The sequence below is a fragment of the Octopus bimaculoides genome, chromosome 14 (assembly GCF_001194135.2).
Source record: "Octopus bimaculoides isolate UCB-OBI-ISO-001 chromosome 14, ASM119413v2, whole genome shotgun sequence".
Lineage (NCBI taxonomy): Eukaryota > Metazoa > Mollusca > Cephalopoda > Octopoda > Octopodidae > Octopus > Octopus bimaculoides.
This window is the reverse complement of record NC_068994.1, coordinates 46,126,696-46,139,225: the sequence shown is the minus strand read 5'-3', so window position 1 is coordinate 46,139,225 and position 12,530 is coordinate 46,126,696. Positions and strand designations below refer to the sequence as shown.

Here is a 12,530-nt window from a genome sequence, read left to right as displayed (position 1 = left end):
AAACAACAGACCAAATTAAAGGGGTGGAAGAAAGGTATTATAAGTCCAACAGCTGTTTCTGGGGGCTCGGCGATCTATAATAATATTGATAAATTTAGCGGCCGAATGGATGCATTTAACATTGGATGAGACGAGCCTCAGTCATCAGGGTAGAGAAGATCTTATATTTCAGATGTTATTTGATGATGCCGTAAGAATATATAAACTTCACTGAGAGAATGTGATGTGAAATAATTCATGTTTGGAAGTGTGGATCTCGAAGCAGAATTATCGGGTTAAAAAAAAAGGATAGAAAAAGTCGAAGTCTTCCCGTTCTCAAAAAAGAATATAACTTCTTTTATCTTTTCTTTTACTTGTTTCAGCCATTAGACTACGGCCATGCTGGAGCAGCACCTTGAAAAGTTTAGACGATCGAATCTCTCCCAATGTTTGCTATTATCCTTATTTTGTTTTGTTCTACGCCTGGTAGTTATTCTATCGCTCCCTTATTGCCGAAACGGCAACTTAACGGTTCGGCAAAGGTTTCCGACAGAATAAATATCAAGCTTAAAATAAAATACTTGGGTAGATTCGTTCGACTAAAATTTTTCAAGGCGCTGCTCCAGTATGGCCGTAATCTAATGATCGACACCAGTAAAAGATAAAAAATATATAATACATGTATGTATATGCGTGTGTATGTATGTGTGTACGTGTGTGAGTGCGTACATATATAAGTGTGTATACATACACAGACACAAACACATACACACAATCAATTAATGAAACAATCTTTATTCCGCACGATGTTCCTGAAGTTGATCCAACGGAAATATACCCCCAACTGCGGATGACACTAGGTAGCCCAAACTGTACTAGTGCTTTGCTCAACACATCAACACACTAATTGACATATTCTCATTACTCCTCAAAATGACACACACACACACACACACACACACATACGCACACATGTATGTATGTGTTTGTGTGTGCGCTACCAGTCAGCACCGTTACCCTCCCACCAACTGACCAGCCACCCGATCAACCAGCCAGCCAACTAAGCTACCAACCAACCAACCAACCAACCAACCAGCCAGCATGATACACCACAAACCATCACTCCCACACATGTATGTAAATACACAGATACACACAGATACACACACGCAAACACACACAGACACAACAACACACACACACTAACACTCACTTACTCACATCGTAAACCATCTCGCAAAACAATGCACACACACACACACACACACACACACACACACACACACACACACACACACACACACACACACACACACACACACACACGTACCCTTATTTGCTGTAAAATATTTTTATTTTCCTTTTCCTGCTCTCCTTATTCTCAGATATTAGTTTACATTGTCTCGGAGTCAGATGGAATCTCCATAGCAGTAACATAGACAAATCGTCAGTTCTCCTGGATTTATTTGTAAGACCTCGCGGAAAGTCAAACGACAGCTCCAAGCAAGGTTTGTTGAGGAAACCAAAATCTGCCAGTGACATTCACCTGAAGTCGAGAAGCTCAAAAATTCTCGACAACCGGTTAACGGTGAGTGGTATAAGACGGAATTCTGCAGATTCGGCCTTAGATTTGAGAGATTATATTCCAGCTGAGATGTTTCACATGGATTTGGAAGCGGAAGATCCCAAGTTGACAAAGAAAGGTGAGTTGTGCTTATTTACTTGAAAATTTTTCTCGATCCCAAAGTCTCAGAAATCGGTTGTCTCGTTTCCATGGCGTATATGTGACCGAAATAACAAAATGGGTGTCAGACAACTTTTTGCGACCACATCACTCCTAACATCTGGTAAACATATCTGTGTTAAAATGATATCAGTGTTATTTTAATTTCTGCATAATTTAGACGACAGTTTCTTCACCGCATGCTATATATATATATATATATATATATATACGTATACATATACAGAGTGCGTAAGATATTTGAGGACAGATTTAGGTTTATAAAAAAAAAAAAACAGACTTTGCCTTTCATCCTTTAGGGTTTGATAAATTAAGTACCAGTTGCATACTGGGGTCGATATAATAGACTGATCCCCTCCTCCAAAATTTCGGGCCTTGTGCTTAGAGTAGAAAAGAATAATAATTATTATTAAGGGGGCGAGCTGGCAGAGTCGTTAGCACGCTGGACGAAATGCTTAGCAGAATTTCGCCCGTCGCTACGTACTGAGTTCCAATTCCGCCGAGGTTGACTTTGCCTTTCATCCTTTCGGAATTGATAAATTAAGTAACAGTGAAACATTAGGGATGATGTAATCAATTAGTCACCTCCCTAACAATTTCAGACCGTTGCATCTATAGCAGAAAGGATTATTATTGTTATTATGATTATTGAGTGAGAGAGCAGTGCATGCCATCAAAGTGACACTGGGGTAAAATATACGAAGCCCATTATACCCATCATGACTACCCGTTTGATAAGGGTACACCAGGCACATGTATCACAACCATATGTGCGTGACATGGTGATCTCATATCAAAATAAACAACGCATGACCTTGCAGGTGGGGACCAGCTAGAATTTTCTTCCGGTCGAGTAGCCCATCCCGCTCAAAAGGTCCATGAATAAGGTTTGTTTAAGGATATTGAGCAAAACACCCATGTTTCCAAAGGTGAATTATTCAAACCCCAAAGAATTCCGCTCAACACATGGCTATGATGCTCCCCCACTACTTCTACTCATGATCAGAGATGCACATATCGTCAGCCACCAAGGGACATGCTCAACTGGTTAAGGTCAAACAACTGACAAGCAAATCTGTGGTATTGAGCAGAATATTTGCTGTAGCCCATCTTTTATATTATCATTATTATTATTATTATTATTATTATTATTATTATTATCATTATTATTATTATTATTATTATTATTATTATTATTATTATTATTATTATTATTATTATTATTATTATTATTAACGCATATAAACACACACATACGTACACATATACACACATATTTATATTTATCTGAACGCATCGTGCCTGTATTTACCTACAGGGTTGGCCGTGGCGTTAGCAAGCCTCTACCAAGACGAAGTGGAATTAACCAATGTTAAGCAGATAATCCCTGTTTTAGCTGCAGCTCACCTATTACAAATGAAAGAACTGACAGATAAGTAATGGACGTTTATTTTTTCCTCAAAATTTAGGGTAACTATTTGTATAAGTTCTTTTATATTTGACCCTTCCGTATTGTCAGCACGGAAGGGTTTCCAGCATTGCAGTGCATTTAGACGAGCTTGAAAAACCTCTGTGTAGCTCCTGCAGTTTTTTCGTGGGGCAAAGTACCTCTGCTGTTTATTTTGTCTGTTTATTTCATTTGTATATATATGTGTGCGTGTATACGTATGTGTGTATGTATGCATGCATGTATGTATGCATGTATGTATGTATGCATGTATGCATGCATGTATGTATGCATGTATGTATGTATGCATGTATGCATGTATGCATGTATGTATGTATGTATGTATGCGTATGTGTGTATGTATGCATGTATAAGCATGCATGTATACGTATGTGTGTATGTATGCATGCATGTATACGTATGTGTGTATGTATGCATGCATGTATGTATGCATGTATGTATGTATGCATGTATGCATGTATGTATGTATGTATGTATGCGTGCATGTTTGGAAGGGCATCCAGCTGTAGAGACCATGCCAAAACTGACACAGAAGTCTAGTGCAGTCTTCTGCGTAACCAGATCCTGTCAAACCGTCCAACCCATGCCAGCATGGAAAGCGGACGTTAAACGATGGTGATGATGATGGTGATAATAATGATGATGATAATGATGAAGATGATGATGATGATATATGTATATATGTATGACTGTATGTACGTATGTACATATTTATATGTGTGTATATGTATATACATGTGTGTATATCAACATGCATGTATAGGTGATTATATGTTTGTATGTGCACTTATGGAAAGATAAATGTGTGTACGCATCCATGTTATCTTTACTTTTAAGTATTGGAATTCTATTGGGTTCATTACGAAAAAATTGTCTGAGGAGGATTCTATTCGGCGGAAACGTAACAGATAAAAGATTTCGTGTCAAGCAGTAGCGGAATTGCGCCTGTGAATCGTCATCACGGCTAGCAGCATGTTTGATACAACTGAGCACCAATCTCATAACTCATCGATGCCCTGGCACGGTCACAGCTCGCAAGCTGATATAGATACAAAATTAAAAACTAAAAAGTCATATACTTTTATTACTTCTGCTTACACACTGGTTTTGTAAAGTGCCTGATAGCTTGTCACTTTTGGTCACTAGGAAAGCCAATGCGTTACCTAAAGGACATTTAGTACCCCCTCGTCATTCTTTGGAGCAACGCTTTTTCCATTTTGTCTGTTGGAGCCATAAGAAATATTTTAATATTGTTAGAGGCAAGATTCATCAAAATTAATTCAAATGAAGTAAAATAAAGCAAGGGGAGTTAAACACAACCGTAAACACCGGGTCAATCAGTCAGTCTGTCAATCAGTCAGTCTGTCAATCAATCTGTCATTTACAACCAATAGCCAGTATGGTACGGTTTTGAACACACACTAAAATCCATAAAAGACCTATTTCATGAGAGATTAGATTTCTCTGAGTTATAGGAATTTATTTGAATTTATAATCTTGTTAAAGAAGCCGAAGGGTTTCAAAGTGATTGTCTATAAATATTCTTGTTCACACTTAGCCTAGAAGAAAGGTCCACATCTGGAGAATAGCTGACATCTATGACTGTACATAATTTTGTTCTGTCTTAACTTTATGACGTTCATAATGTTAGGGCTTGACAGAAGTTTTGATGGGAAGGTTCCACCGATATTCTCTGTGTTGATATGAATGTATATAATCTGCAAGACCGGTATTCTATATATTTATTCCAGAGCAATCTTTCCTTTAGATCCCATTGGTCTTTTATGTTTTCTTTTTTTTTTAGCAATAACAGCATATTGGAATGTAATATCTTCCACGGAAATGTAATATAATCGACACTTTTGGTTGCTTCTGGATGCTGAAGGGCTTCGCTGCCTCTTTTCTTCATTCGGCACTTTGCAGCCGCATACCGCTCTTGAATCGTCAAAGCATAACCTTTGAAATATGATGTGATGTAGCAAGTGATGAGTTCAATAGAGATTACACTTACTGTCAATATTAGCATTATCCTTAACGTGTCGAGCTGGCAGAATCGTTAGCACGCCGGGCGGAATGCTTAGTGTTTCATCAGCCTTCATGTTCTGAGTTCAAATTCCGCCGAGGTCGATTTTGCCTTTCATCCTTTCGGGAGGCAGGGGTCAGTAAAATAAGAACCAGTTGAGTACTGGGGTCGATATAATCGATTTAACCCACTCCGAAATTGCTGGCCATGTGCCAAAGTTTGAGATCAATATCAGTAATACCCTTAAGGCGGGGTGATGGCAGAGTCGTAAGCACTTCGGACAAAATGTATAGTGGCATTTCTTCCAGTTCTTTACGTTCTGCGTTCAAATGCCACCAAGGTCAACTTTGCCTTTCACCCGTTTAGGATAGATAAAATAAGCACCAGTTGAGCACTGGGGTTGATGTAATAGACTTCACCCCACTTGACCCCCTGTGCCAAAATTTGAAAGAATATTAGCATAATCCTTAAGTTTACAGAAAAATTGTCAGGTTAAACATACCCTGTTCTTGATGTTGAAATTTCAATGAAGGGGCCTTGGATCTAGGTTAGGAACCGGTTCTTACTCTATTGGCAAGAAATCTTGAAATAAAACTGAACAATGACATACCTACATACATACATACATAATACACATATGTATATGTATATATATATATATATATATATACATATATATATATAATTTGCACGTATATATGTATGTATGTTATTTTCATTCCAACAGAAATACACTTTTAAGTGGGGCTATATGCATAATATATATATATATATATATATATACACACACATTCATGAATACGCATACACATGCACACGCATGTGCATATGTATGCGTGTATACATACATACATACATACATACACATTATCCGGTAAAGCGGATAATGAGTTCTTTAATATAATTCAAATCAAAAACCAAGCATTCGCCAACAAATATCCAAGTAGAGAACGTGATTGGCATCTGACCGTTATTGCCAGCGAGTATGTTGGATGCCATTATAGATGAGATGAGATGTCACCAATTCCATTCAGGGCAAGAATAGTAAAGTTCCAGTGAAGGGGTGGTGACCAGTCATGAATAGAGGTCGCTGTCATTTCCCTTATTCAGATATAGGACAAATAGTTTTAAATTAAAAGTGAAATTAAATCAATCGATTGCAGTTACCGTTTGAATTATCGAGACATACACATATGTGGGAAGTGATCTCCTGTTCAAGTGCACACTCACACACATATATTGTGACACTTTCATGCACACACACACACACACACACACACACACACACACACACACACACACACACACACACACACACACACACACACACGCACGCACACGCACAGCATAATAATGCACGTGCTTTTCTCGGAGTGTCCTCTTCCTTCTCTCTGGGAATCTTTCCCCTTTTCCTCTTTCTGACGAAGAGCCATGATTGAAACGTTGCACCCCTCCCTCCTATCTGCCATCTTAAACTTTCACTGGGTGTCAATCTAATATATTCACTTTGCGACCTTTTGACTTATGTTGTTTATCCTGTTCTTGTTTTAACTTTGATTTACCCCCGCCCCCGCCTCCTCCACCCACAGACAGGCAGACAAACAGAATCTCTCACACACACACACATATACACACGCACACACACATATACACACGCACGCACACACACATGCACAAGAAAATGTGTACATGGTATACTCTTACTCTTTACTCTTTTACTCTTTTACTTGTTTCAGTCATTTCACTGCGGCCATGCTGGAGCACCGCCTTTAGTCGAGCATATCGACCCCGGGACTTATTCTTTGTAAGCCTAGTGCTTATTCTATCGGTCTCTTTTGCCGAACCGCTAAGTGACGGTGACATAAACACACCAACATCGGTTGTCAAGCAATGCTAGGGGGACAAACACAGACACACAAACACACACACACATATATATATATATACATATATATACAACGGGCTTCTTTTAGTTTCCGTCTACCAAATCCACTCACAAGGCTTTGGTCGGCCCGAGGCTATGGTAGAAGACACTTGCCCAAGGTGCCACGCAGTGGGACTGAACCCGGAACCATGCGGTTGGTAAGCAAGCTACTTTCCACACAGTCACTCCTACGCCATGTGTATGTTGCACAGTTAAGAATCTTCTTGGTTACCCACCGGATAGATGCTACATATATACAGTTATTAAATGACAAATGATAATAGCTCAACGGTTTCGCGATCATCCATTGAAACGGCCCGATGGCCATGGTACAAGGATATACTGTGGCTGGTTATTAGTTTTAGCTACAATAGTCCTACGTGGTCGTTTATTGCTGTAATGATGTACTGTAAATCGTGTTCTTAACCAGATATGATTTGAGCACCTTAATTTGTTCCCTCGTGCCTACTTTAGAAATGATCATTGTCGTTGAAACCATTTCCGTTGTTGTTTAAAAGTCTTTAGCGATATGGTGTTACAAGAATGATGTTTCTGTCACATAATACATTTTCATTCCACCCGCAGAACTCTCTTTAACTGTAATTTATGACTGAAGTTGTAAAATATTTGAAGAAATAAAAGAAAGATTATATTTTCTTTCCACCAGTTACGGCGGAAGGCATTATTAGCATGAAGTGTTAATTGCACACACTTAACAGTATCAAAATTATATAACTGTGTTTGTATTATATTTATATAAATATAGTAACATATATAGATATTGAAAAGCAAAAAAAGGAATAGGTAATATTAAGACCATTCAGGATATACGGAATCAAAACAAACCATACACCAGTGGTTTCAAGATTTGCAGGCTCTGTATTACTGAAAAGATTTATATATTTGAAATAAACTCAATACCTTAAATGATCAATGAGTTTACAAACTTCGATAAATTGAGAATAAGTGCACTCCGTCTATAGTTGTTTAAAATTTAAATGAATATATAAAAAAGAATAAATTGTAGTAATTAGTTAAGTCATTTTAAGTTCTGAGGTCAAACCCAACCGAACTCTGTTTTGCACGCCAACCCATACACACTTTTATGCGGTTAATATAAAAAGTACTCCTGGGTAAGAATATAAAAAGACTGCACACCTCTACCAAACCATCTGGAGCCAGTGTGGAAGTGTAGGCTCATCAAACCAGTATGATCTCAAGTTCAAATTCACAACCGCCACAACAGACAGGGGTTGGTAGGGAGAACGTGCTGACGCCTTCGTCTTGCAGTGGACTGAACATAGACAATACAATCCAATAAAATACCGAGCACCAAGATGGAGTACCGGAATAAATATAAAAAAACATAAACCTTTTGCAGAGGGTGCCCAAGCATGGCCACAATTCCATGACTGAAACTAGTGACAATATATTGCTTTTATATAAACCTTGACCAACCTTGACCTAGATAACCTCTGATGAATAGACATACAGGTCAAGCGGTTAGAGATGAGCATAAACACATACTCATACACGCTTATAGGTATACACACATGCAAACATACATATACGACGGGTTTTCGACAGTTTCTTTCTACCGAATACACTCGCTATATATTGGCATATAGGATATTGCAAAGTGGGGCTGAACCAGAGGACACATGATTGCAAAACGAACTTCTTAACTGCACAGCTATGCACGTCCATAAATATGAGTGTATATATATATATATATATATATATATATATATATATATATATATATATATATACATATATGTCTGTGTGTGTATGTGTGTATGTATGTATGTTTGTGTGTGTGTGTTTGTGTTCGTGTTGTGTGTATATATATATATATATATATATATATATTTAGGCATTTATTCCGGCTTAACGTTTTGTGTCCATACTCCGCTGAAGTTGACCTTGCCTTTCATCCTACCAGGGTCGATGAAATAAGTACTACTTGAAGTGCTGGGGGAGGGGCGATGTAATCGACTAGTTTCCTCCAACCAAAATTTCAAGCCTTGTGTCTGTAGTAGAAAGGATTATTATTATTATTATTATTATTATTATTATTATTATTATTATTATTATTATTATTATTATTATTATTATCATTATTATTATTATTATTATTATTATTATTATTATTATTATTATTATTATTATTATTATTATTATTATTATTATTATTATTATTGTCATTGTCATTACTATTATCATTACTATTATTCCGCTAGTTGTTCCAATATTTTAGCAGTGTAGTATTACAAATGATATTTCTGTCATAATACGTTTTAATTCCTTTGGCAGAACTCTACTTTAACTGTAGTTTATGACTTGAAGTTGAAAACTACTTAAAAAATTGTTTTCCTTTTCGCCAGAATACAGAGAACATATTACAAGCGAAAGGTGTTAATTGCCCCAAACTAGCAATAAAAAGTAATTATGTAACTGCGTTTCTCTGTTATATATATATATATATATATATATATATATATATATACATATGTATGTGTGTATGTGTATGAGTGTGTGTGTGTGTGTTTTTACATAGATACATGCATCTATATATATATACTATATGTGTGTTATACACATACCATTTGTATGTATACATATATATGTATATGTGTGTATAATATATATATATATATATATTATATGTGTAGTACACATATACTATTCGTGTGTATACACACACACACACACACACACACACACACACACACACATATATGCATATATAACTCTCCCTCTCTCTCTCTCTCATATATATATGTATATATATGTGTATATATATATGTATATAGATATATACGTATATAGATATATACGTATATATATATATATATATATATATATATATATATGTGTGTGTATATATATATATATGTACATACATACATATATATACAGACAAGCGCGCGTCCACACACACGCACACACAATTAATAATTCTCACATCTTTTGGGATATTCTGAACCAAAATAAAACACTCACCAATAGTTGCAAGAGTGTCAGTGTTATGTGTTATGTGTTATGGACATGATTTTCATTTTAAATATTCCGAAACCCTCCCGAATGAATATGCAAAAAGAAAAAGAAAAAGAAAGAACAGATATCTTGAAGTTTCATCAAATGCATACCAATTATGCAAACCGAGCCATGCAACGCATTAAAATGCATAATACTACTCACTGCGTGTGTGTGTGTGATGGCGTACCTACACACTAGCTTGCTCATCGACATCATTCTCCGCAGAATAGCCAATCGTGAGTATGCTCAAACAGACACAGACAGAAGCCGCTGCTGTAGATTAAGAATATTTAAATGAAACGAGCGTCTGATAAATAAAAATGCGAATGTCCACAGTAATACCATCGGAAGAATACTCTACCTGCCATGAAAATTTAAGACAGAAATCTTGTATCTTACACATACGTTTTTACACACACACACACACACACATATATAAATTATTATTTATATAGATATCAAATCCTCTCACAAGGTTTTGGACGGTCTGATCCTTTAGAGCAGGGGTTTTCAAACTTTTTGACTTGCGGACCCCTTTATATTTCAGGCTTTACTTTAGGGACCCCGTTATAAACGCTTATGAAATTTATACATAAATATTTGCTTAAAATAACACATATTTTTACATTTATTTATTTAACAGTATTTAACAAATAGGTTTATTGTCAATTAAAAGATTTCGATTAAAAAACATATATAAAATCAGATTGCCCATAAAATGTATTTGCTGTCCACAGAACCCCTGTCTTGTCCTTGCGGACCCCCTGTGGTCCACGGACCACAGTTTGGAAACCCCTGCTTTAGAGGACACTTGCCCAAGGTGCCACGCAGTAGGCATATTATTTTAAGTATTGACTGCTGATATCGAAATAAGGCAAAACAATTTCGTAGAATGAATAGCTGTCTTAGATTGCGTCCAGATCTTAATTAGTATTATTTCATCGACCTCGGAAAGTTAAACTGCGAAGTTGACCCACGTCAGATTTGAAACCAGAACTTGGAAATACACAAGTAAATAATGCAAGTATCTGTCACAGTAATATTTTTGACAAGCCACAGACCAGTGCCTTTACCGCCATATTTATCCCTTTCATCTTTATATTGATAAATAAATGTCGAAATATATTCTTCGCCACATTCTCTTCCTCTTTTTCTCTCTCTCTTTCTCCCTCCCCCTCTTGTCCCTCGTCTCTCTCTCTCTCTGATAATTATGTATGTATATATATATACACACATACATACATACACACATACATGCATACACACATACATACACACAAACACACACATTTATCCTTGAAGAAATTGCTATATTACCTAAACACCTGATTTATATATATGCACACGTATAAATGTGTGTTGTATACGTGTGTGTGTGTGAGCATGTCAGTTTTCATACATGTATATAAGCGTATGTATATGTATACCTACATATAGGTGTATATACACACATATACATACACACATAAATATATCTTTATATGCACATACGTACATATATACATGCAAAAATACATGCTTTGTAAACATTAAAGCGCATACATGCACAAATGCATATATGTATGTATGCATATCTATTTATGTATATATATATATATATATATATATATATATATATATATATATATATATATATATATATATATATATATATATATATATATATATATATATATATACATACATAGCGCATATATGCACACACACACACACACGCACACGTATGCACATTTCTTCTTTTTATGTGACTTTAGAGCTAGGACACATACGCGCAAACACATATAGCATAGTACACAAATATATATGTTAGGTTTCCAATACAGAACAAATAAATCCAATTTCATTATCGAGAAACTATGGATCAAAATCTTTTGCGCATGTCCGATAGCCCTGACTATATTTTCCACCATGTTTTATCTACAGCTACACCGCAGCCATTTTGTAATTTTTATATATATTTTATATATATAAATCAGGTGTTCAAGTAATATAGCAATTTCTTTAAGGATAACCTCTTCTGAAAATCACTTAGAGATAACTACTACATTGTTTGATGCCATATCTCCGGGTATTAATACATATTTTTCATCTACTGACTTAAGGCTTTTCCATTATTTTGCCGCCTTTCAAGATGGAGATTGCATCCCCTGTTGTTTGATTTTATTACGGTAATGGTTCTCTACATGAGTATGTATGCGCATGCACTGGCACAAACGCAGATACATCTACAACTAACAGAACACACACACACACATTCAAACACAAAAACGCAAACACACTAGCATGCATGTGTAAATACATATTCTCATAATAGTGATATACCCTTACACATGTATATATATATATATAT

At 36.0% G+C, this 12,530-nt stretch overlaps 1 protein-coding gene across 1 annotated transcript in view; it reads left to right on the top strand.

The window, feature by feature from the left end:
* LOC106870532 (BTB/POZ domain-containing protein 16) overlaps positions 1–12,530 on the top strand; it is a 243,135-nt gene that overhangs the window by 59,456 nt on the left and 171,149 nt on the right. The window contains exons 5-6 of the mRNA XM_052972597.1: positions 1,365–1,682; positions 3,042–3,159. Coding sequence (XP_052828557.1) covers positions 1,365–1,682; positions 3,042–3,159 — 436 coding nt within the window. The remainder of the gene's footprint in view (positions 1–1,364; positions 1,683–3,041; positions 3,160–12,530) is intronic.